The following is a 27,179-nucleotide window of genomic DNA, read 5'->3' as shown; positions in this document are numbered from 1 at the left end:
TTAATCACCACAACCGTTCTTGGCATAGATAGCCTTAAGGAGCATGCAGCAGAGAAACTTTAGTATGTGGCCATTCACACAGCCAGTGAGTCATGTGACCAGGACTTCTACATGGGCCCAAAAATCCCAGTTTCTGAGGAGGTGTATTGAATGCAACCTTTCTTTAGCATAAAACAATTTTTTAAAAAAGTTTAAAAGATGTATTGTACTATTTTCTAAAGGGTAATGGAAAGTTAGAACAGCCATGGTTCTATTGATTTATCTAAAGGAATAACCAGCAGAACTAATGTAAATACAGGGTAAAAAGGAATAAGAGGAATGCACTACAACTACCTACATCACACAACCTGTCTGAAGTGTGCCTTTGAATATGCTCATTAAATAAACTTTGCTGTCACTGAAGTATTGGCTAGCTGGCTTTGCTAGCACAGTTCATGGGAGTAATATAATACAGTTTGAAAGCTTATCTAAATATGTAAGGTATGCAAATAATTTTAAAGAACTAATTTTGTGTCCCAAACCTGTTGATTTATACGAGGTAATTAAGGACAAAATGATCCTGTTATATTTACACTTTGAAGATTACAAACAATAAATTGGCTAAAGCATTTAAACATAAAATAGGTATAAAGTGGTTTTCATATTTGCAAGAAATAAAGGTCTACTGGGGGCATACATGTGTGCCAACAATTCAGAACTCTTCACTAAGTCTTGGTCTGAGTTGTGTAGCTCCACTATTTATAGGAAGGTCCTAAGAGGCCCTAGAGCATAATCTTTCTACTAAGTAGATTGAAAGTTAACACAGGAGCTGGCCAGATGGCTCAGCCAATAAAGACAAAACCTGAGGTTCAAAGTTGATGACCTGAGTTCATGTGCTAAAAGAGAGAATGACTGCTGAAAGTTGGCCTCTCCACCTCTTCATCATGGCATGTGACCCCCCCCCCCTACACAAAAGAATTAAATGTAAAAAGAGGCATTTAAAGTCGATACAGTAACTATTTAGGAAAGGGGTGACCTACCTTTAAAGCAGAGTTTAGAATACTTAGGAACAGTGGATCTGAAGGTACTTAAGTTTACACTGAAATTGAAAGAGCTCTTAACAACAGAAACATGAACAGATAGTGTGCAGATAAGGATATACTTGAAGAAAATGTTAAAAATTAAAGCAGAATGAGTGGGAAAAGATTAAAGAACAGCATGAATGAGTTTATCTATGCTGCCCTAGGCACCAAGAACATTTCTTTGATATACACCACGTGAACATGTCTTACCATATACTCCATATTAGAAGCTGTTGGGTACACCTGACTTCTCAGTTTATTATGGAGATCCAAGATGCTCTGCATATCATTGTCTGTGATGGCTCTTTTCCCTCTTTGCTTAGCTGTCCACCATTCACCATCCTCATCCATGTATTTTTCCAAAAGTTTCTCCAGCAAAGTGGCATTAGGAACCACCATAGCTGGAACTGCTCTAGCCACAAATAGCAGTGCGGTCACTCTGAGCCACTCCTGTGCCTTACACATCATAATGAATGGCCTCTGGGTTTCCCCGGGGAAAATCTCCAAGACAGGCTCTTCCACTCCTTGTGGCTATAAGACATGTCACACGATTCAGATGAAATTATTTTATGATAGCAAACCCCAACACATAAGCACTCCGGTTTTGAAAATACGTTTTCTATCACCTCCATTTTTCCATAAAGAACTTTTACAATGTGCTGTTGACACAAAATATTTTTCCAAGCTAACCACTAAGCCAAAAGTCGAGGGCAAAAGGAGCCGGGGAAGCTCAAGGCTTGAGAATAATTTCTGAATTACAAGGTTTTAAATGACATACCTTACAATGAGTACTATTTATATAGTGTTTTATTTTTGTCTGGAAGCTTTTACATTCTGCAGAAACTTTCAAGTTTTCTATTTAATTTGCTTTGTTTTATTTTTATTTTTAAAGGCACAATATCCCAGCATTTCATCTCTGGTTCATAGCTATTCATACACGACTCATGCCTGTATTGCTGGTACCTGGAGATGGCCCCGAGGTTCACTGCAAATGAATGGCTCAGGCCCCTGGAGCAACTTTTTTTTTTTCACCCATGTGCAGATGGAAAAATCAATCTTATTCCCATATTCCGGCAAAATTTGTGCCCAACATGTGAATTTAACCCTACCAAGCGCTCTCCTGGAGAACTTCAGAGTATGTCCCTCACATACAACAGGAGGCCAAGGTTCACTTGAACCCTGCGGGGAGGGCGTCCCCAGGACAAGGTGAAATGAAGAGTTCCTGCCCTGCAACCCATCTACCCTTTCTTGGCCAGACCTTTCTCTACAAGTCAGTTTTTCCTAGATGATGTTTCCAAACAGGGAACCAGGAAAACCTGGCAGCTGGACCACTCTGGATGCAGCTTGTGCATCGCCCTTACCTCTCCAGTGTGATGTTCCCCGGAGAGCGGAGCCTGGCAGAACTGCTTGTCTCTGCAGCTGCTCCTTGCCTTGACTCTGCCCTTCACAGAGGCGACAAGGACCAGGCCACCACGGGAGTCAGAGTGAGGAGCTGGCTGACCCCTGGGGACGCGAGCCCCTAGCTCTGCGACTCAAAGCAAACCTGGGAGGAGCAGTGGGCACGGGCTTCAAAGTTAGCAAAGTGCCCCTGAAAGCAGCTCTCAGAGTTGGGCTCCCGGTGTTCCAGAGATCTAGGGTGAGGTGGGACAAAGGAAAAACTCCCCGGGGACCTCCTGCTTCAGCTTGCAGAGCCCTGGCGCCAGGCGCTTCCGCCGCTCCTCAGCACTCGGCATTTATTGAGGTGCCTGCACAGGCACGTGATGCCAGAGCCCTCCTTTACCACCCCCACCTCCACCTCCACCCAGTTCTGGCCTGTGGGAGTCGACTTGCAGCAAGCCAGGATCTTTTGTGGGCGTGCACTGTGCCTTTGTGAGTGGAGGACGGCAAGGTCTGGACCCTGGGGGAAGAGAGCCTCTAGCTTCTCCCACCTCTCTCAGATCAAACACCCTCCCCCTAAGATTCTCTCTGATGGGATGCTGAAATTACTTACAGTCTGGTTGCAAAGGAGCTAGCCCCAGAACTTGAGGTAAGTGGGCATGGAGGTACGCTAAGAACTTCCAGTCTTGTACACACAAAAGGAAATCTAGGGGGTGGGATAAAAAGAGAAACAGGTTTTTTTATTTTTTTCTAATGGATCCCCATTGGTCTCTAGTTTCTAGAAGGAAGAAGTCTTTCTTTGGCTACTAAAGCTTAATGAGGACCAGATGGAGAAAGACTTTCAGAAGACTATTGAAGTGGATATTGCCTGACAGTTGAGACATGTCAGGAAACATGCGGTGTTGGCTTCTGAAAAAGGATCACCAGCATTTGGCATTTGTGAAAATAAGAAGAGTCCTTTAAACAATATATCATTGATAGACTGTCAGAATCTCAAAATTCAGTCCCAGGACAGATACCTGTTTTGCATCCTAGAGTAGGAATTTACTAATTGTAAACTCAAAAAGTATTGCCCTACTGAGTGTGGTGCAGTTTGTACAAGCACACTTTGTTTTGAAGTGGATTATCTAATTCCCCTGCCTTTGCATCGGCTCCTTTGAGAGTCCTCACCTCAAATTTCTGTCTCTATATCTGGAATGTCTCAAAGACCAAATCAGATTGTTCCAACCATTACCTGTCTCTTTCCATTATCCAGCTGCTCTTCTGTAGTCAGACCCCAAAGTCCCTGGTGACATGAATCTTTGTTTCCTAGAATAGCAAAGAATGGGAAGCAGACATATCAGAAAGAGAGCCACACTGAACATTCTCAGGTATAGAGTCACAAGGTTTTTCTTTAGCGTTGTACACACAGAATAGATGCAAATTTGTAGTTTGGGAATATTAATTCATAATTAGTGTCCCTAGCATTCAGGAAATAGGGCTTTTACATCTAAAACAGTCCAGTTTCTGATAAAGGACAGGTGATATAGTAATAGTATAGTATAGTAAAGATGGAGATCATGTCTACATGGAACACTTTATGTGTCATTGAAAAATCATAGAGAGAATTGAGTTAAATCTGTTAAAAGTGATTGCATATTTTTGAAATATTTGAAGAGGAACTTAAATAAAGATGATAAGAAATTTGGTAAGGCAATTATCACATTTAATATAAGAATGGCCTAAATATTCATCATATTAAGCATAAGCCTTCAATAATCTTGCATTTCCAATTTACTATATAAGCTTTTCTTTGATACAGTTCATGTTTTTATTTATTATTGCAACGTCTATTTGTCAACAGAAAGGCACAACTTATCCACATCAAATGAATGTCAAAATGGCACTTTGGTTTATGACTGAAGCAGTCCCTTGTAAAGCCATGGCAGGTTGTGGCATTTCTACTCTATTGTGGCAGATACTGCTGTGTACTTGGCCAACACATAATCTCCCACATCTTTGTTCCATCTGAAACTGTAGCGTCTGGTTTTACATGGGGTCCCCACCTTCTCATCAGCAGCAACCTTAGGAAGTGACTGGTGCTTATTCTAAGCAACGTTGAAAATAGATCCCTGTAGCAGTGACTAGTGTAGTAAGAGACAGTTCAAGCAATGCTTGCTCATCATTCAAGGAAGGCAGGGCTGAATTTAGAGCTGAGGACAGGGGTTGCAGTGGTTTTCTTTTGTGATCAAAAGAAAAATTATCTTTAGGTGCTAATTTGTGAGATTTGAAAAGTACAGTTGTTATTGAGCAAAGAGAAGGGACAGACTAAAGAATGACCTCTTTACCTGTTGAACAAAAGAATAAATAGTGTCTGTTCCTCCCTGTTCCTGACCAATCACTCCATTTTCTTGTTATGGGAGATAACAAATGGATGTTTAAGCCACACTGGCTTGGCTTGAGTATTAGCTACTTGTAGCCTAAAGCACTGGAATTGACATGTTTCTGCAAAGATGATTTTCTTTTGCTAGTATTCTATTCCGCATGCTGTAATTATCCATGTATGTGGAAAGTAAGGAACTACCTTAAAATGTATGCTAACCTACCTCTGAATTTCCAAGTGAGTACATGTTGTAGAGGTGACAGTTACTCCATACTGCCATAACCTCACATCTTCTCTCTATAACCTCTATCAAGACATCTTTACATCTCTTCTCCTGGAGATGTGTAATGCTACATTTCCTGTGTTTAGTACTTTAATAAATAGAACTTGTGTCAATGTATTAATTTATTTTAAAGGCTTACTTATTTTCCTCTTCTGTGTAAATGTCAGTGCCTGCATATATCTGTATATTACATTATATGATGCCTGGTATCCAGGGAAGCCTTTAATGTACATATGGTGTAAGTGCCTGAATGTTTGTGTGTATATACAGAGAGGGCAACCAGTGCTCTGGAGTAGGAATTACAGGAGGTCATGAGCCACCAAGTCAGTGTTGAGAGGCAAACGCAGGTTCGCTCCAACAGCAGCACCAATTCTTAATTCCTGAGCCATTTTACCAGCCCTGGACCCTGCAGGAGAAATACTTGCCTATCCCAAAGTCATGAAGAAAACACTGCTATATTATGTTTCACCTGTACTGCTAGCCATTTTCCAATCATGTCTTTGTTCCATACAGGGTAGATTTGTGCTCTCATGTGAAGAAGGCCCTTCATATAGAGTCACCTTCACGATTTCATAACTAAGGTACAGAAATAAATTCCATTGTCAAGACCAGCTTTATTATGATGCTTGGGTTAGGTTAGTAGCACTGTAACTATTCAGATCCGCATTCACGTTATATGTTGGTAACTCTTTTAGTGTGTCTTGAGGTCTAGGGGGGAAATTAACCTGATTTTAGATTTGAATGAGACACTGTTGTTATTTTGCAGTCTGGGTGCTGCTCATGCATTACCTTCAGGAATTCCTCTTTATCTTTGCTCACAGCTGGGACACTCTCTATGCACTTATACAGCATTCAGTAACTTCCTTGTGTTTCTCTGTCTTTCCTGCTACTCTAGTCTGCCTAGGAAATCTGTAACATTCAGCCTGATGATCTAACTCAACCCATTCCCTGCCATAGGTTTACATGGTTCAGCCAGCCCTTCTGCGTCTTCCCTGCCCTCTTCTAATTTCTTAAGTCAGAGTTATTTGAATACTTAGCCTATTCCCCAACAACAGTAAAATTTCTTATAGAGTAAGATGTGTATATGGGTTCCATTTTATCTCTTACAATGTATATTAAATACACAGATGAATGGGACTTTTGGAAATACAAAATATGATCTTGGGGAAGTATGTTTGTTAGTTGATTTTTCCCATTGCCTTAACAAAATGCCATACAGAAACAAGGAGGAGAAAGGGTTTATTTGGGTTTATAGTATAGGGTGCATAGTCTTTCATTGCTGGAGGTATGGCTGATGAACCATTTAAGCAGGAGATTGCTGGCCACAGATGGGATACAGAAGCAGAGAGCTTGCTCAGGAAGCAGAGCATTCTGGCCAGAAAGAAATCCAGACAATAACTCTTAAGGCCCAACTATAGTGGCCTCCATATGCCAGCTAGGCCTCATGTTCTAAAGGCTGTACAACCTCTAAATACAATACCAGTATCCAAGGACAAAGAGTGTAAATATATTTGAACCTAAGGGTATGTGTGCTCCAGGATGTACATAGCAGATGAACTGAAATCTACAAAATAAACCAAGTTCATCATGCTTGAGATGATTGTCACCTAAGCTATTTCCTTGGGGACAAAACATCTATGAAGTAAATATGTGGGAGACAATTGTGCTACTGAGAGAGGGGCAATTATTTTAAAAGTAAAAACTGGGCAGTGCATTAGCAACTATTGGAAGAATCTCCAAACTAAATAACATTAACAGTTTTTCAGTATTTTCTAGTTAAAGAATTCTGTCCTAAGACATTTAAATTAAAATTTATGAATATAAACTCTTTCTTAAATAAATAAATGCAATGCAGGTCTAATACATTTATTCTTTCCCATAATGCCTTCCTAATTATCTGTAGAATATGTTTCCTAACAGTAGAATGATCACATATTTCAGAAGGGAGCTGTATTTGTGTTATGAATGTTGTCTCAATTAGTGGCTTATTCTTCTACATATCACCGTAAAACCTATATTTACAGTTACAGCATCAGCAGAATTTTAATCTAGAGCATGTCCAAGAGATAGAAAGATACATCCATTGCCCTAAAACCATCCATCTGGGTTAAGCAGGATATTTTCAACATAGAGAAATGCAAACGTGTTTTCAAATGAAAGAAGTTGTAGGGCACATTCAGGGGTAGCCACCCCATATATAGACCTACAGATGTGCTTTAAGAAGTGTTTGGGGTAGAGGTCTTCCAGCATTACTGGGATGAACTGCTGAGAGAAGAATATTATTACAGGGAAAGTCTCCACCCTTTCATCAGTAGAATTAATGGCTGAAGCAAGTCTTTCATTCCAGCCTAAAGGGCATAAAAGCTTTCTCAGCTGTCATTAGCTAGCCTATGAAGAAATAGTTTTTATTTTTTTTTTTTTTGGTTTTTGTTTTTTTTTTAATATTTTTTATTATTACGTATTTTCCTCAATTACATTTAGAATGCTATCCCAAAAGTCCCCCATACCCTCCCCCCACAACTTCCCTACCCACCCATTCCCATTTTTTTGGCCCTGGCATTCCCCTGTACTGGGGCATATAAAGTTTGCATGTCCAATGGGCCTCTCTTTCCAGTGATGGCCAACTAGGCCATCTTTTGATACATATGCAGCTAGAGTCAAGAGCTCCGGGGTACTGGTTAGTTCATAATGTTGTTGCACCTACAGGGTTGCGCATTTCTTTAGCTCCTTGGATACTTTGTCTAGCTCCTCCATTGGGGGCCCTAAGCTCCATCCAATAGCTGACTGTGAGCATCTACTTATGTGTTTGCTAGACCCCGGCCTAGTCTCACAAGAGACAGCCATATCTGGGTCCTTTCAGCAAAATCTTGCTAGTGTATGCAATGGTGTCAGTGTTAGGAAGCTGATTATGGGATGGATACCCGGATGTGGCAGTCTCTAGATGGTCCATCTTTTTGTCTCAGCTCCAAACTTTGTCTCTGTAACTTCTTCCATGGGTGTTCTGTTCCCAATTCTAAGAAGGGGCAAAGTGTCCACACTTTGGTCTTCGTTCTTCTTCAGTTTCATGTGTTTTGCAAATTGTATCTTATATCTCGGGTGTACTAAGTTTCTGGGCTAATAACCACTTATCATTGAGTACATATCATTTGAGTTCTTTTGTGATTGTAAAAAAAAAAAAAGAAAGAAATAGTTGGCTAAAGTCCATATTCAAATTAAATGACAATTTTATAGAATAATGCTTAATTAAAGTGAAATTAAAAACTCTACTGTCTGACATAAATACACTCCTACAATTAAGAATGCACATGTATGTGTGAGTGTGTGTGTGTGTGTGTGTGTGTGTGTGTGTGTGTGTGTGTGTGTGTGTAGTACCTTAGGATTAAATGTTTTGTCAATTGATATTAGGGGAGTTTTTTTGAAAATTTGATTATAACTAGACAAATTGTACAGAAAACACTGAAAATAGGGAGGATTTGAGAAACCCTTTTATTTGTAATATATAATATCCAACTAATCTCCTGAAAATAAACCCAAAGATTAGTATGGATCTTATTAATGCTTTCTATCTAAAAGTGGTTAGTGTATAGATGGATCTGCCAATAACGCATTTGGCCTGTAAACACAAAGAAGTGAGTTTGGATCAGAACGCTTTTAAACGCTCGACAGGCAGTACAAGAATTGGGTAGGCAGAGACAGGAGGATTCTTGGAACTCATTGCCCATACAGCTTGGTTAATTTAGTGAGCTCCAGGTTCAGTGAGAGATACTGTCATGAGCAAGACATGACATCTGTCCCCAGCATGCATGCACATAAGCACATATATAATGAATGAACACATAGTACACACACAAAGTGAGAGGTGGGAAGAGAGGGAGGAGGAAAGCAAGGAGGAGAGGGATAGGGGGAGATACAGAGAAAAAGAGTGGGGAGAATTACAACAAAATAAAATATTAAGTAACCAATGATTTTATAAACAATAAGTAAAGCATATGAGCAAATAGAAAATATTGAATTATTTGCTTAAATAACTAGTTCTTGTAAACATATTTGAAACATCCATAATGTTATTATTAAAAAATACATCATTGACAGGAGATTCCTGTTTCTGCATCTGCCTTGCTTCATTTAATGATCTTAATTTCGGTACCAATTTTGGTATCTTCTTGGTTCTCAATATTTCTTTCTTTTCACCATTTGTGCAAATTCTTTCCCAATCTATAATACATACCAACAACTATAGTTATCTCTTATCTCTCTTCTTTCCTTTTTTCTCAAATCCTAACTCTTCCAGAAACTCTTCAACTTGTCCAACTATAAACATACTCTACCTATATTCTAAAATCTGCATATAGCCTAAAATGCTTAATGAAAGGCAAATTTAGTAATACAACTACAATTTCTTTTAGACTTAAAGAGACTAGTAAGACTTAATTACAATGGGGACCTAGATTTGAGAATCTTTGAAATATATGTTGTATGTGTATATGAGTGTGTTTGTCTATGTGTTTGTGTGCACATATGTGCATTTGTGTATAGACACCAGAAGTTGACATCAGATGTCATCCTCACTTGGCACTTACAATGTTTTTATAAGGTTTATTTTAGCTATTTTTTAAATCATTTGTTTGTGTGAGAGTGTGTAGGAATAGGGGGAGTGTGTGGCCATGAATCCACACATTAACAGAGACAAGGGGTTTCAGAAATCTCTGGAGTTAGAGGTCCAGGTGGTTATGAATCTTTAGATATTATGACTGGAAATCAAAATCAGGTCAGCAAGAGCAGTATATACTCTTAATCTCCAAGAAATCCCACCAGCCCAGGTCACGATATTTCTAGAAACAGAGTTGTTGTTTTCTTTTGTTTATGTTTGTTTGTTTGTTTGCTTGTTTGTTTGTTTTTACTAAGTCTGGAATTTATCATTTCAGCTAGACTATCTAAGCAGATAGACGCTCCAAGGATCCACCTATCTTATTCTCTCTGCTGCTACAATTTGCAATTATAGGCATACCTGACTTTGTAGGGATCTAAACTCAGGTCTTCATCCTTGTGTAGTGAACATAATAACTGATCTATCTCTCCAGCCCCCAAATAGAATTTGTTTTATTTGAAATAAATACATAACAATCTATATTCATAGTAAGTACCGTTAAATTTAATATGTATTTGTTGTAATTTGGATAAAGAATAATTCTGTGGAAATTTTTCTTCTTTCTTTTTTTTGAGTATCCATGGTAAATTAAACATTCCTACTGTAGTGATTGATTGAATTCTGTCAACAAATTGTTCTCTTACATTGGCTTTGGGCTTGATTTTGTGACTTTTATTGTCCCTAGTGAATGTTGGCAGAAGTGACAGAGTGTATATACCACACTAACTTTGAGGAGACATAGCAACTTGAACCTGCCATCTTGGAATTATCATGAAACAGCATGCCATGCTTATTGTTGTTCTCTCAAGATAGTCCTGAATTAGACTCTCAGCTACAGAATTCAGCCTGTCAAAGACTACAAAGTCCACCTACCAGACCCACAAATTCATTGGGTATATTGATCTCAGCTCCAGAAATTTTACTCTTGCACTCTGCACGTGAACCGTCAGAGAAAAGGCCTTGCTGAGACCTTAACACTTTAAGTAATGAACTGGTCATGTAGAACAAGTGTTGTTGAAGTTCAGAGAAATCAGGTAACTAGAACTGAATGACCTATCTTTTACCTCAAAATCCTTGCCAGAGCAATCCCATAACCAAACCTTCCTCCACCAACTGCTACTTTCTTAGACATGCAAGTGCAATCTTTGTACAATGAAAAACTGACATCAGAGGTGAGAGGCAGTGGCAGGCTCACAGAGGACATTTTAACTAACCATTTTATTTTGAAGTTTAGACACTTTTCTTACTTCTCACTTCACTAGTGGCCTGTGGTTTAAAAGGTTGCAGGGGTATTTTGTTTTTGTTTTGTTTTCCTATGAATCTTGTCAATAATCCAGCTAGTGCCTCGTAACCAAATAAATACAAGGATAATTGTATGTAGGTGATTCAATTTTAAAGAAAAGCAGGAAAGCAGTAAATAAAATGTTGCATCAAGCTGTGCTGCACAGCTATCCTTTCTAAGAGATTGTTCACTTGGAAGAATTGAATTGCTTTTTCTAAAGGATTTATAGATTTAAAAATGTATGATTTTGTCAGCGTACTCTACTGTTACATAGTATTTTAATAAATGAGATGTTTAAGAAAAATATAACCCTGAAACCAAACAGGAATCCTTACTTTAGAAAGAGCTGGCTCTGCAAAAAGGAACATTCATTTGACTAAAACAAAAAGTGAATGGCAGGAAGCATGCAGGGTCAAATCCAAGGTGAAACACATTTCTTGATATGGAAAAATAAAATGAAGTAAAAAGACTGTCTGCCCTCGACGTTATTATATAAAGGAAGCAATGTTCTGCAGAGTCAGATTAAGCTTGTGCCAGGAAGGAAGTAGTAGGTGTGTGTTTTGAGACATGAACAGTGGCTGAGGTCCAGATGGCCAACAGAATGGCTGAGCAAGGAATCAAAAACATTCAAGACACATTTCTCCTCTTGCAAAGGCAGCCTTCTCTCTAGCTCATTCAAGATTTTATAGAATGATTTGGGATGCATCTGAATATATTGCAGATATATTATATATTATATAAAAATACTAATCATATAGATAAATATTAGTATGTATATTATATATTCTAAATATGTAAAAATCAAGACCACCTGCAGTTGTAAAAAAATTATTTGAAAGGGAACATGTAAGAAAAATCATCCACTCATCAAATCCCAGAAGATGGATTTGATTTCTACTTTAAATTAATATCTTTTCTGATTGTAACAATTCAGCTCACAGACTGTCTATTTCCAAGCTGAACATTGCTCCCACATGTGGAGCAAATTGCCTTGCTCTATCTGACCAGATTTCCTGTTCTACTTCAGGCTTCTCAAGATTTATTTAAAGTATACCCTTGGCTCAGTTTGCTAATCCAAGCTACAGGGTTAGAATTAAAGAAACACAAACCAAGAGAAAAATCATCTAAAGAAATACAGACCCATTTTCTTTCTCCTCGTCTTTTTACTATTTAACCCACAATTTCCCCTTTCTTTTTCCAAAGACAATTTTTTCTTTGTGACACTCTGTGCTACTTTGAGCATTAGCAACTTTATATGTTGCAACTGTTTTCTAAACATTTCTAAAGCTATTTAATTTGGTAAAACATACATTGTAATTGATCTTCATTTTGTGGCATAAACCTGGCATCACTATGTTTCTGGACCCTTCCAAGATGAATATAATTCCCTTAGACAGAAGTAGCTCTGTTTTGGCATTTCATGAATACTCAGTGATCATGGCTTCCTGCTTAAGTCCTGGGAGTCAGTGCTTTCCACTATTAAAGCCACAAAAATAACAACTAAGGCTCATAGCAACCTTTGGGAAATCTATCTTCCTCATTGCATTGCTTTCACTTTGTCATTTATGTTACAGTAACATAATAAACACCTTTAACTTATTATAAAACTGAGCTGCTCCCTATCTTTATAGATAATAAACTGTGAAGAAAAGAAATTCTGTTTATATTTTTTTAACTAAAATGCAAGTATAGAACAAAGAAATGACCATTCTCTGTGCTGTTATCCTCATACATTTACTCTAAGTCAAATTTCCACTTAACTGAAAATTTGAAACTATGCAAAGATGGGGCTGGGGAGATGGGTCAGTCAGTAAATATGCTACTGCATCTAAGCATGAGAACCCAAGCTGAGATTTCCAACACCCATGGAAAAAGCCAGGCATGGCAGACCAAGCCGATAATTCAGTGCTGGAGAGACAGCAATAGAAGGTCTCTGGGGTTCCCTGGCCATTCAACCTAGTCAATTTGGTAAGCTGGAAGTTCATTGAGATATCCAGTCTCAAAAAATAATAGAGTGGTTTATAAAAGCACCTGAAGTTAAACTCCATCCTCTACATAAACAAGATAACCTCACAAAAATCTACTCTAATGTTAACAATTTCTTACCAAGAAAATGTCAGACTTTGGCTTGATTTGGTTTGTTGTGCAATTCAGAAATTATTACTTTTATGACCATGAAAAATTATGAAAGCCACAATCAATCTACTTTTGAAGTAAAACCAATAAAGATATTATCTCAAAACCCCAAATGTATTCAAGGTACTAAATTCATTATGATATTGCCTTAATTAAAAAGTACATTCAAAGGCCATAGTATCTCCTAAGGACACAACCTTTGTACCATATTCTGAGAACCTATTTCCACCTATTTTACTAACTTCTCCAACATATTTATTTTAGTTCATTGCTATTTCCAGATTTTCAATACAAGAAATCATTTTTGCTTCTAGATTCAAGTCTGCTAGAATTATACTTCAATCATTAGAATTTTAATTCAAAAGGCTGAGCATACCTGGTCATTTTCTATGGTCTTTATTATGTTTTTGAACCTTTCTAAAGCTGTTCCAACTTATTCTTTTTATAAATAGAAGAGTAAGTTTATAAATAAAACCCAGCCTACGAACATTATGCCATGTTGTGTCTTGAAGTTCAGGGTTTCTAAGTCTAGGCAAATAATCTTCCAGTTGACAGGGCTTTCAACAAAACTGACTGCTTTGGATGAAATCTGAGATGACTCCTTAAGGATGTGCCAGATGAAGGGTCTCAGTTATCTCCTGGCAACATGGCAGCCTTTCTAAGACCAGATGGTATACCTACCACAGATGTTCACAACAAAGAAGGTAGGGAAAGAACAATACAGAGAAACACACATCTTTTGATGGAGTGAATGAATGAGTGCCCTGATTATAAACCTAGAACCAATGAGTCCCACTCCACTATTTTATGTAGGCACAAGACTTTCACATATGTGGTAATTATTTTTAATAAATTAAGATGGTAAATTTTCATAATATATAAAAAGATTTTATTTTTTCAAATATACAATTCATAATTTTTACATTAAGAAGATCAAACTTAGGATACCCAAGATATAAGATACACTTTGCTAAACGCATGAAACTCAAGAAGAACGAAGACCAAAGTGTGGACACTTTGCCCCTTCTTAGAATTGGGAACAAAACACCCATGGAAGGAGTTACAGAGACAAAGTTTGGAGCTGTGACAAAAGGATGGACCATCTAGAGACTGCCATATCCGGGGATCCATCCCATAATCAGCTTCCTAACACTGACACCATTGCATACACTAGCAAGATTTTGCTGAAAGGACCCAGATATAGCTGTCTCTTGTGAGACTATGCCGGGGCCTAGCAAATACAGAAGTGGATGCTCACAGTCAGCTATTGGATGGATCACAGGGCCCCCAATGGAGGAGCTAGAGAAAATACCCAAGGAGCTAAAGGGATCTGCAACCCTATAGGTGGAACAACATTATGAACTAACCAGTACCCCGGAGCTCTTGACTCTAGCTGCATATGTATCAAAAGATGGCCTAGTTGGCCATCACTGGAAAGAGAGGCCCATTGGACTTGCAAACTTTATATGCCCCAGTACAGGGGAATGCCAGGGCCAAAAAGGGGGAGTGGGTGGGTAGGGGAGTGGGGGTGGGTGGGTATGGAGGACTTTTGGGATAGCATTGGAAATGTAAATGAGGAAAATACCTAATAAAAATATTTTTTAAAAAAAGACCAAACAAGTCAAAGTCTGTCTATAAACCCAAAGTCTATCTATGTATCAATCCTTTGCTTAGATTGATTAGGACAGACCTCAGGAAGACCAAGTAATTCCAAATAAAAGTGTGCAAGATTTCATGATTTTGATTTTGGAAAAAGTTGAAAGAAGACAAGTCATGAGCAGAGGCTTCTTATCTCCTAGGTATTAGGAAAAGTCATTTTCCTTGACACTGTTGGAACCATAGCTGGCAAGGTTTGGCAGGGTAGCACTTCCAAAAAAAAAAAAATTGGATTTTCTAGAGTTATGGGTCCTCCACCCTCATCTTTTCTCAGAGGTTCCATCTATAAAGAGCACCATGTCAATTAGATGTTAGGTCATCCAAGTATTTCTCATGTGTTGAATTGTATTTGCTCCAAAGTTCACAAGGTCACCTCCTAGCTGATTGGTGATGTCTTCACAGTAGAGAGCATCACATAGTAACTCCTGCCTAATCAAGCCAAAAGCAACCAAAATCCTTCAGTGTGGGAAGAAGCAGAAACCAACACTGTCCATGTGTGCTGCAATAAAGCCCCATTCATTAACTTACATAAACAAAATCTCTGGTTGTCACTAAAAGCTATTTCAGGTTCAGGGATTGAAACCCAGCAAACAAGCCTTTCTCTTTGTCTCTGTCTCTCTGTCTCTCTGTCTTTGTGTGTGTGTGTGTGTGTGTGTGTGTGTGTGTGTGTGTGTGTGTTATACTGCTTGTTTGTCCGTTCTATGTATGTGTGTCTATATGTATGTGTAGTATATGTATGTGTATGTTCTATGCTTGTGTTTGAAAGTTCAATACTCAATGTGAAACAATTCTGATAATTTGCATAAAAATCCTGCATTAGACCACTCAAAAAATTGTCTTAAAAGAAATTGTCTTCAAAATGAAAAAACATAAATGTTACACTGATTCTATTGAAGACTCTTAAAGTGAGATTATATTAAAGAGATTTGTTTGCCTTGTCTATTAGAGACAGGTTCACATGTGTAACCCACACAGGCCTTGTACTTAAATTCATTTTATCTCAACTAGCATAGTTTAAGATTGCAGGCATGTGCTATCACACTCAGTCAAGAAAGGTATCTTTGCATTATTAAATAAAGAAAGAATTTCTCAAATAAAATAGAATAATCATAACACAGAAAGGAAACTTTTGATATTTGTTTATGATAAAGAGCTTGTAATTTTGAGAGGAGTGTATTTGGAAGGGGTGCTGACATGGGAGAAGGAGAAAGGGAAGAATAGAAATGAAATAAACACAGTCTTCACATATAAAATTCTCAAAAAATTAATTTAAAATTAACTATATTAGACATAACAAAAGAAAATACTATCAAATTAAATAGCAAGTGCAAGTTTAAACAGATATTTGCTGTAACGTTTGTATTACTGATAGATTTGTGCTCAAAATATGGAAGCAACCTCAAAAATCATTCAGCAAAACACAAATGATTCAATTATAAAAGAATGCTAAAAGAAACGAAAGGAAAAATGGTAAAGACAGAATTATATATCTTGATTTTCATTATGTTAATTGAAGCTTTAAAACAATAAGGGTGGTATTTGTTTTAAAACAATTAAGGATCATACTCATATGATAGGAAGGAAAGAAAAGTGGATTCCCATACTAAGAACTCAAGTATATTCTATTATTGTCCTATTTTTTGTGGGTAAATAGAGAACACACATAGGGAGGATAAACCATTATAAACAGAAGTTATGAGGTTCATACATTGATATAATGGTAACAGAATATCATTTTAAGATATTGTCATCTATTATATCTTTAAAGGAAGGAGAGAGTGAGAGAGAATAGGGAGAAAGGGAGAAAGAGAGAGAGAGAGAGAGAAGAGAGGAGAGAGGAGAGGAGAGAGGAGAGGAGAGAGGAGAGGAGAGAGGAGAGGAGAGAGGAGAGGAGAGAGGAGAGGAGAGAGGAGAGGAGAGAGGAGAGGAGAGAGGAGAGGAGAGAGGAGAGGAGAGAGGAGAGGAGAGAGGAGAGAAGAGAGGAGAGAAGAGAGGAGAGAAGAGAGGAGAGAAGAGAGAAGAGAAGAGAGGAGAGAAGAGAGAAGAGAAGAGAGAAGAGAGGAGAGAAGAGAGAAGAGAAGAGAGAAGAGAAGAGAGAAGAGAAGAGAGAAGAGAAGAGAGAAGAGAAGAGAAGAGAAGAGAAGAGAAGAGAAGAGAAGAGAAGAGAAGAGAAGAGAAGAGAAGAGAAGAGAAGAGAAATGAAGAAAGAAGAGGGGAGGAGAAAACCCTTATGAAATGTTTCCAGGCATTTTACCACTGGCCCTCACAGAACTTTTGAGCTCTCCTGATAGTACTGCAGAAGATACCCATAGTAAGTTAAGACATGGCATTTTCATTTGAAAAGACAATGAAAGAGACTGCACAAAACCCTCACTGATTTGCTCAAAGCCATCAATTGATGGAATCCTCCAACCAGACTGCTGTGGTCCATGTCTTAGTCAGGGTTTCTATTCCTGCACAAACATCATGACCAAGAAGCAAGTTGGGGAGGAAAGGGTTTATTTGGCTTACACTTCCATATTGCTGTTCATCACCAAAGGAAGTCAGAACTGGAACTCAAGCAGGTCAGAAAGCAGGAGCTGATGCAGAGACCATGGAGAGATGTTCTTTACTGGCTTGCTTCTCCTGGCTTGCTCAGCCTGCTCTCTTATAGAATCCAAGAATATCAGCCCAAAGATGGTACCACTCACAAGGGACCCTCCCAACTTGATCACTAATTGAGAAAATGCCTTACAGCTGGATCTCATGGAGGTGTTTTCTCAACTGAAGCTCCTTTCCCTGTGCAGTGTTTTGGAGATGCCAGTACCATGAGATGACCACCAAGAGCAGCAGCAGTGGAGTACAGGCGGCTGGAGCCTAAAAGACAACATGTGTGCTACAAAGGGCATGGCTGGAGAAGTGACCCAAGCCCTTGGAGGAACCCAGAAGATCGTGAGTTGGATCCCATACATTGAATAGTTGGAGATTGATTTTTGCTTTTCATTGTGACTGTACCCTGATGCTTTTCCCTCTTGAAGGAAGAAACTATTTTAGTGGAACCCACAGTTAACAGACTTTTAGTTGTAAAGACTTTGGACTTTAAGAGAGATTGAAATGTTAAGAATATGTAAAGACTGTGGGACTTTTAAAGTTATTTAGATCTTGGTGATGAATAAGAATGTAAGGATTGAGGCTTATTAGTGATGTGTTTGTGTGTCAAGTTGACAAGGGATCAATTGTACTGGTTAGTTTTGTGTTAACTTGACACAGAGAAAGGAGCTTCAGTTGAGGAAATGCCTCCATGAGATCCAACTGTAAGGCATTTTCTCAATTAGTTATCAAGGGGGAAAGGCCCCTTGAGGGTGGGACCATCTCTGGGCTGGTAGTCTTGGTTCTATAAGAGAGCAGGCTGAGCAAGCCAGGAGAAGCAAGCCAGTAATGAACATCCCTCCATGGCCTCTGCATCAGCTCCTGCTCCCTGACCTGCTTGAGTTCCAGTCCTGACTTCCTTTGGTGATGAACAGCAGTATGGAAGTGTAAGCCGAATTAACCTTTTCCTCCCCAACTTGCTTCTTTGTCATGATGTTTGTGAAGGAATAGAAACCCTGACTAAGACAGTCCAAGACTGTCTTCTAGCAAGGCCTGCTGGTTGTATCAGGAAATAGGAGTGCACAATGTGGATGGAGGTCTAATCCAAACTCTATCATTTGTCAGTGTACTGCCTGAGGGAAGTCATAAACAGTCTGTGCTCTCTGCATTTTATTTATTCATTTTATTGTCCTCTTTTAAAAAATTGTGTTAACACTTGCTTTGAAATGCCATGTGTCAATTCAAGGTTACTTGTAATTTTTTAGAACACGAAATATTTTTTAATTGGCACTAAAACCCCCATTTCTCTAATACTGATGTCTTCATTGCCCACATAGGAAGCCAGAAGCTAAGTCAATGAAACCCTTTACCAAAGTTCCCAACACACACATTTCAGTGAGATGCTTCAGATACACTATAACCTTCACAAGGTAATGTGTTAGATGTTTGCTCCAGAGGTTAGTGTTCTGGGAATTTTCAAGGCCTTAAAAGAGGAGACCCGGAGAAAGCCTGTATCCATTGTATGCTTTCACAATGTAGTTGCCACCCAATCCTTTCAGTTCTCTTGTGAAAGTGGATCAAACAGAAGTCCTCCTGCCTTGTTTTCTCTTTTATCTACTTCCTGACTGAAGATAGAATCACCTAACCTGAGCAACATTGCCACCATTGTCCACATCCCATTTGCCATGGACCCTCACCACACCTGAATTGCCTGCCACACATGATATGTTCTTAAATCTCGAAAGTGTCAGCTAAATAAACTCCCCTCTTCACAAGAGGCATGTGACAGCCTTTGTGTACAGGGATGACAAGCTACAAGGAGGATACACTGTGCAAGGCGAATCTTAAGCTTATTTTAAGAAATGCTGAAATATATTTCAACTTATGTTACAATATAGAACACTTCCATATTCCTTGATTATTTATTCCTGGGTTAAATAATATTTCTTCCTATTTTATATTGTTATATATATGTTGTTTATATGACAACAATTTGAAATGTTTTTAAGATAAAATAGAAAATATGTCATTTTTTTCTTCTAGTATGGTTGATTAAAGGCTCTATATCTAAAATAAACAGCAATAAATTTTCCTAGGACAAATGTAAATGATATAAATCCATTCCTCCATTCTAAGTGATAGATGACAGACTACTCACCTCCCATGACCTAGAAATGTCCAGATACTTCTACATCATTGGACAAGAAAATATGTGTCATGGAAGAGGAACCAAAATGAGAAAAGTTAAAGTTTGAAAGGTTTTCAAAAAATATGATGTCTTGATTTTTTTTCCAAAAAAAGGGGGGGGGGGGTACAAAGAAATGTAAGTGCAGATGTATTTTTTGCTAGTGCTTTCCCTGGGGTTTAGGGTAGGGATCAGGCAAATCATTGGCCCTTAGTGCTACTTTCCATCACGTCCTGGCTGTGAGGGGTAGCCTCTCCCTAGCCTCTCTGTGCAGGCAAGCTTTCTACCAGCCCAGATATAAGCAGGAAAAGACAAAGTCTGTCATCTAAAAGGTTCAGGCATAGAGGAACTGTAGTCCTCTCAGTAGCCTAGCCTAGCCTCCTGGACCTGGAATACTCTTAGTTGTCAAGACAACTTGAAAGCTGGAGGAAAACTTGGGAATTTGAAGTCATTCTCCGGTGGAAACTGCTGAGCAGAACATTACCACCTTGCCAAAATTAATACTCCCACTGTTAAAGAAATTAAAATCCTAATGCCATGCTCATTCATGTTTATAATCATATACACCGATGAAAAATAGTTTCTGTTAACTTTGGGAAGACCTTTCTGGCATTAGGTATTTAAGAAGGTGTTTCAGTGCCGTCATTAAAAATATCTGGTTGCTTTTGTCAAAACTGTGCTGAAGGAGAGAAGTTAGTGTAACACACAAAATAATGTTGTCTCTCACATCAGTATGATGAGCTCTGTGGGCTGCATGGGACTGTCGCAGCTTAACCCATCTGTGCATTGTGGGTTACCATCATGGAGCAATCCAATACTTCTGTTACCTTCACGAGGCGCCCCATGTGCTGCAGAAGAAAGTAGAGCTCAGTGTGAAATGCAGCGCTCATTTAGACCATGAGGAAGAAGGAACTGGAAGTTCAAATAGGGATAGCTTCAAAGGTAAGCACACACACACACACACACACACACACACACACACACACACACACACATATACCCTGACAAACCACACCACAACATCTTCCCACCAACCTGGCCCTGAAGAGCCCTAATTCCAGTAACAGCCCTGGCCAATGTCCACTCTGTCCAAGCCTCTATCCCAAGATTGAGTGAGCCGAGAAGTATGTGTGGCTTAAAAGAGACACCAAGAAAGACCATTCAGCCATGTAGCAGCGCTTTCGGCTATGTGAGTCTTGAAGGGAGATGAGTCAGGCTACAAAGAAACACTAGTTCCTCTTAGTTCGGGTATCATGTTCACAGGGCTGCCATGGTACAGACTTAACAAACCTCCCTTCACCATAGCCCTGGCAAAGAATCAGTTCTGCATTTAATATTTACAGGTGCACCACATGTTAATCTGTGGTTCCAGTTTCTTAGTTCACATATGTTCACAGTCTAATATTTTTTAATTTAAATAATTTTATATTTTGAAAAATAATTTGATTTTCCAAAATTATACATTTGGAGAAATGACATGTTTTAGTTCATGCATATGTTATATAATGATAAAATCAAGAGAAGTAGCATATTTATCATATTAACCATTATCATTTCAATGTGATAAGAGCAAACAAATCTTTTTATTTATTGTTCATAATTGCTGATTATACTCACTATCTAGTACAATGTAAAACTAAAACTTACTCCTTTTATTTAATCTAATTTAATTTAATTGACAGACTTTCTTCCTCTAATAAGTTCTTCAACTAATTTTCTGGCTATTGTGCAGCGTTAGTCAGTATTAAAGTATGAGCATGTTCAAATTTCACAGGTAAGATCATATGGTATTTGCTTTCTTATATCGTATTTTACATAGTTATAATCTCTGTATTCTTTCACACTGTTACAAATGACAAGACTTTATTTCTTTTCATGATTCAATATTATCTTATTATACATATACTCTAAACTTTATCTAATAATTCATTTTTTCTTTCTTTTAATGGATTATTTTCTTTATTTACATTTCAAATGTTACCCCTTTCCAGATCTCCCCTCCAGAAAACCCCTATCCCATTTCCCATCCCCCAACCTCAATGAGGATGCTCCCCCACCCACCCACCCACCCACCCACTTACCCACTCCAGCCTTACTGGGCAAATATTAATTAAAAGACATGAATAAATAAAATAATACCAATTATTATAGTGTAGAATGTGACACTCTAGACATTGTCCTGACCCTCTTGAGTTATAAGGAGCTGTAATTACCTGAAGAAGACCTAATCAGAATTAGGTTCATCACTTTCTGCCATGGACAGGGTGCACAGAAGCACCCTTTCCCAGGGTTTCTAGGCAGTTAATAATTATTTAGATAAAAAGATTCCATTCCTCAAGTGTTGTTGCCAGCCATTAGTTGCTCATGTCACTGTAATTAATCCCAATTAAAATCATTGGTTGACCAAAGCACACTTGGGTCGAAGTGTTTGTTGTTTGTTTCCTATTTTTCTCATGAGGTCCCATCTCCAGTGAGTAGACATTTTCTAATGTTTCCTCAAAAAAGATTCCCACACACTTGTTTTCGCTAGTATCGTCCATAGGCACAGTCGAATCATGTCACAAACTACATTGAAGTAGTTCCCTTATTGTTTAGGTTGTAAATGTTGACACATTTTTGAGGTGGTCAGTTAAGATAATATAATGTATACTGTAAATGATAGTAAAAATTCATAACTATTCAATCTTCAACTTACTGTATTAAAATAATTTTACACTGGGCACTGGCAAATTATACACTCTATTTATTAAGATAATGTAAAAGCAAGAGATAAAACATGGAAAAAATCTTGATCTTTTTAATGGGTAAATGGTCACAATGGTTTTGGCAAATTGTAGAAAAGCAATTGCTAATCCTTTCATGTGAAGTCCCCTCTCCTAATTATGTTTCTATTTCCTCCAGGACTCTACTCCAAGTACACAAATGCTCATTTAATTTCTTCAGGAAAAAGAATTAAAGGTAGTTCATTCCATAAACTCTCATTGTCCATTAATTAAAGTTAGAATTATTACTTTTGTTTATGTTTTATTTTAATAAAAACAACATAAAACTCGAAGATGCCAAAGGCACAATTACTTAAAACCATAGCTAGTGTTCAAAGGTTTGATGAAGTAGGATCAAGCACCCACAGACTGCTCCCTCTTCTGGTAGATCTATGTAAAATACAAAAAACAAAAAACAACAACAAAAAAAGAATGTGACTCTGGTATACATTTAGTCAAATATCTAACTGTACTATTAATTATTTATGATAGAATTCTGTGAATTAACCAAGCCTCCAAGATGAGACCTTAGGAGAGATATTTTTATTAGTTATTTTATTTATATTTCAAATGTTATCCCCCTTTTTGGTTTCCACTCTGAAAACTCTCTCCCCCTATGTCCTCCCCCCTCCCCCTGCTCACCAACTCACTCACTTCTGGTTCCTGGCCCAGGCATTCCCCTATACTGGGGCATAGAGCCTTCACAGGACCAAAGGCCCCTAGGAGAGAGATTTTAAAGGTGGATCTTTGGTAACTGGACATACATTGCCTTGCTTTTAGTAAAGGGCGAGGTTTTTCTCGCCTGGGAACACTTGTAGGGATTCCCAGACCACTGAGCTTTCAGATAGTAACAATTCAGATGGTATTTGATGTGGCTGGAAGCACTGTGTGTATTAAAGGAATCTACTTAAATACAGTGATTTTTTTCCCAATTCTTTATGATAAACTAAAGCACACTTTTCCCTGAGACTTTGATTGTTTCATTTTGCTTACCCCGCCTTCACCACCTACATCCCACCCCTCACCTCCTGCCATGTGAAATAGTGAGCACCCCAGTGCCCACTAAAAGGATTATGTTGGAAATTGTTGAGGTGTGTGACTTGGAAGTATTTCATTTCATGGTTTAGTTAGAAGGAGGGAAACATACTCCACCTGGCACCAACAAAGACTTTATTCAAAGTGGGAATCCAAAAAAATTCTTTTTTTTATTCGATATTTTCTTTATGTACATTTCAAATGTTATCCTCTTTCCTAGTTTCCCCTCCAAAAATCCCCTATCCCCTCCTTCCTACCCCTGCTCCCCAGCCCATCCACTCCCATTCTCAGTCCTGGTGTTCCCCTACACTGGGGCATAGAACCTTTACAAGACCTAGGGCCTCTTCTCCCATTGATGACCAAGTAGGCCATCCTCTTCTACATATAAAGCTAGAGTCACAAGTCCCACCATGTGTTTTCTTTGATTGGTGGTTTAGTCCCAAGAATATCTGGGGGTACTGGTTAGTTCATATTGATGTTCCTCTTATGGGGCTTCAGTCCCCTTCAGCTCCTTGGGTACTTTCTCAGGCTCCTTCATTGGGGGCCTTGTGCTCTGTCCTATGGATGATTGTAAGCATCCACTTTTGTATTCGCCAGAAACTGACAAAGGCCCCCAGGAGACATCTATATCAGGCTCCTGTCATCCGGCTCTTGTTGGCATCTGCCATAGCAAACAAGTAGCCAACATCAAACTAAATGGTGAGAAACTGGAAGCAATCCCACTAAAATCAGGAACTAGACAAGGCTACCCAATTTCTCCCTACCTATTCAATATAGTATTTGAAGTCCTAGCCAGAGCAATTAGACAACAGGAGATCAAAGGAATACAAATTGGAAAGGAAGAAGTCAAAATATCACTATTTGCAGATGATATGATAGTATATGTAAGTGACCCCAAAAATTCTACCAGAGAACTCCTAAACCTGACAAACAACTTCCATGAATTAGCTAGATATAAATTTAATGCAATCAAATTGGTGGCCTTTCTGTACACAAAGGATAAACAGGCTGAGAAAGAAGTTAAGGAAACAGCACCCTTCACAATAGTCACAAATAATATAAAATACCTTGGCATGACTCTAACTAAGGAAGTGAAAGATCTGTATGATAAGAACTTCAAGTCTCTGAAGAAAGAAATCAAAGAAGATCTCAGAAGATAGAACGATCTCCCATGCTCATGGGTTGTCAGGATCAATATAGTAAAAATGGCTATCTTCCCGAAAGCAATCTACAGAATCAATGCAATCCCCATCAAAATTCCAACTCAATTCTTCACTGAGTTAGAAAAGGTAATTTGCGGGGCACAAGTCCCTTCCGCTCGACTCGAGACTCGAGCCCCGGGCTACCTTGACAGCAGAGTCTTGCCCAACACCCGCAAGGGTCCACACGGGACTCCCCACGGGACCCTAAGACCTCTGGTGAGTGGATCACAGTGCCTGCCCCAATCCAATCGCGCGGAACTTGAGACTGCGGTACATAGGGAAGCAGGCTACCCGGGCCTGATCTGGGGCACAAGTCCCTTCCGCTCGACTCGAGACTCGAGCCCCGGGCTACCTTGACAGCAGAGTCTTGCCCAACACCCGCAAGGGTCCACACGGGACTCCCCACGGGACCCTAAGACCTCTGGTGAGTGGATCACAGTGCCTGCCCCAATCCAATCGCACGGAACTTGAGACTGCGGTACATAGGGAAGCAGGCTACCCGGGCCTGATCTGGGGCACAAGTCCCTTCCGCTCGACTCGAGACTCGAGCCCCGGGCTACCTTGACAGCAGAGTCTTGCCCAACACCCGCAAGGGCCCACACGGGACTCCCCACGGGACCCTAAGACCTCTGGTGAGTGGAACACAGCGCCTACCCCAATCCAATCGCGTGGAACTTGAGACTGCGGTACATAGGGAAGCAGGCTACCCGGGCTTGAACTGGGGCACAAACCCCTTCCACTCCACTCGAGCCCCGGCTACCTTGCCAGCTGAGTCGCCTGACACCCGCAAGGGCCCACACAGGATTCCACACGTGATCCTAAGACCTCTAGTGAGTGGAACACAACTTCTGCCAGGAGTCTGGTTCGAACACCAGATATCTGGGTACCTGCCTTGCAAGAAGAGAGCTTGCCTGCAGAGAATACTCTGCCCACTGAAACTAAGGAGAGTGCTACCCTCCAGGTCTGCTCATAGAGGCTAACAGAGTCACCTGAAGAACAAGCTCTTAACAGTGACAACTAAAACAGCTAGCTTCAGAGATTACCAGATGGCGAAAGGCAAACGTAAGAATCCTACTAACAGAAATCAAGACCACTCACCATCATCAGAACGCAGCACTCCCACCCCACCTAGTCCTGGGCACCCCAACACAACCGAAAATCTAGACCCAGATTTAAAAACATTTCTCATGATGATGATAGAGGACATCAAAAAGGACTTTCATAAGTCACTTAAAGATTTACAGGAGAGCACTGCTAAAGAGTTACAGGCTCTTAAAGAAAAGCAGGAAAACACAGCCAAACAGGTGATGGAAATGAACAAAACCATACTAGAACTAAAAGGGGAAGTAGACACAATAAAGAAAACCCAAAGCGAGGCAACGCTGGAGATAGAAACCCTAGGAAAGAGATCTGGAACCATAGATGCGAGCATCAGCAACAGAATACAAGAAATGGAAGAGAGAATCTCAGGTGCAGAAGATTCCATAGAGAACATCGACACAACAGTCAAAGAAAATACAAAATGCAAAAGGATCCTAACTCAAAACATCCAGGTAATCCAGGACACAATGAGAAGACCAAACCTACGGATAATAGGAATTGATGAGAATGAAGATTTTCAACTTAAAGGGCCAGCTAATATCTTCAACAAAATAATAGAAGAAAACTTCCCAAACATAAAAAAAGAGATGCCCATGATCATACAAGAAGCATACAGAACTCCAAATAGACTGGACCAGAAAAGAAATTCCTCCCGACACATAATAATCAGAACAACAAATGCACTAAATAAAGATAGAATATTAAAAGCAGTAAGGGAGAAAGGTCAAGTAACATATAAAGGAAGGCCTATCAGAATTACACCAGACTTTTCACCAGAGACTATGAAAGCCAGAAGAGCCTGGACAGATGTTATACAGACACTAAGAGAACACAAATGCCAGCCCAGGCTACTATACCCGGCCAAACTCTCAATTACCATAGATGGAGAAACCAAAGTATTCCACGACAAAACCAAGTTCACACAATATCTTTCCACGAATCCAGCCCTTCAAAGGATAATAACAGAAAAGAAGCAATACAAGGACGGAAATCACGCCCTAGAACAACCAAGAAAGTAATCATTCAACAAACCAAAAAGAAGACAGCCACAAGAACAGAATGCCAACTCTAACAACAAAAATAAAAGGGAGCAACAATTACTTTTCCTTAATATCTCTTAATATCAATGGACTCAATTCCCCAATAAAAAGACATAGACTAACAGACTGGCTACACAAACAGGACCCAACATTCTGCTGCTTACAGGAAACCCATCTCAGGGAAAAAGACAGACACTACCTCAGAGTGAAAGGCTGGAAAACAATTTTCCAAGCAAATGGACTGAAGAAACAAGCTGGAGTAGCCATTTTAATATCGGATAAAATCGACTTCCAACCCAAAGTTATCAAAAAAGACAAGGAGGGACACTTCATACTCATCAAAGGTAAAATCCTCCAAGAGGAACTCTCAATTCTGAATATCTACGCTCCAAATGCAAGGGCAGCCACATTCATTAGAGACACTTTAGTAAAGCTCAAAGCATACATTGCACCTCACACAATAATAGTGGGAGACTTCAAC

General features: G+C 39.2%; 1 protein-coding gene and 1 long non-coding RNA gene across 5 annotated transcripts in view; one reads left to right on the top strand and one right to left on the bottom strand.

Moving 5' to 3' along the window:
- Positions 1-3,157, bottom strand: part of Crispld1 (cysteine-rich secretory protein LCCL domain containing 1) — a 40,207-nt gene extending 37,050 nt beyond the window's left edge. Inside the window, exons 1-3 of one of the 4 annotated variants that reach the window (XM_006495592.3) lie at positions 3,052-3,157; positions 2,423-2,604; positions 1,272-1,592 (exon numbers count right to left, since the gene is read on the bottom strand). In XM_006495592.3, the coding sequence (XP_006495655.1) occupies positions 1,272-1,529 (258 nt within the window). In that variant the 5' untranslated portion in view covers positions 1,530-1,592; positions 2,423-2,604; positions 3,052-3,157. Of the gene's footprint in view, positions 1-1,271; positions 1,593-2,422; positions 2,813-3,051 lie in introns of those variants that run through there. The other 3 variants (NM_001356551.1, NM_031402.2, XM_006495594.4) reach the window with 3 other exon arrangements.
- The window catches only part of Gm16070 (predicted gene 16070), a 51,620-nt gene continuing 26,980 nt past the window's right edge, over positions 2,540-27,179 (top strand). The window contains exons 1-5 of the long non-coding RNA NR_130314.1: positions 2,540-3,087; positions 5,597-5,664; positions 17,592-17,736; positions 20,291-20,500; positions 22,460-22,516. This is a non-coding gene — a long non-coding RNA (predicted gene 16070). The remainder of the gene's footprint in view (positions 3,088-5,596; positions 5,665-17,591; positions 17,737-20,290; positions 20,501-22,459; positions 22,517-27,179) is intronic.

This window comes from Mus musculus, chromosome 1, assembly GCF_000001635.26.
Source record: "Mus musculus strain C57BL/6J chromosome 1, GRCm38.p6 C57BL/6J".
Classification (NCBI taxonomy): domain Eukaryota; kingdom Metazoa; phylum Chordata; class Mammalia; order Rodentia; family Muridae; genus Mus; species Mus musculus.
The sequence above is the reverse complement of the archived record's forward strand: the minus strand, read 5'-3'. Positions and strand labels throughout refer to the sequence as shown.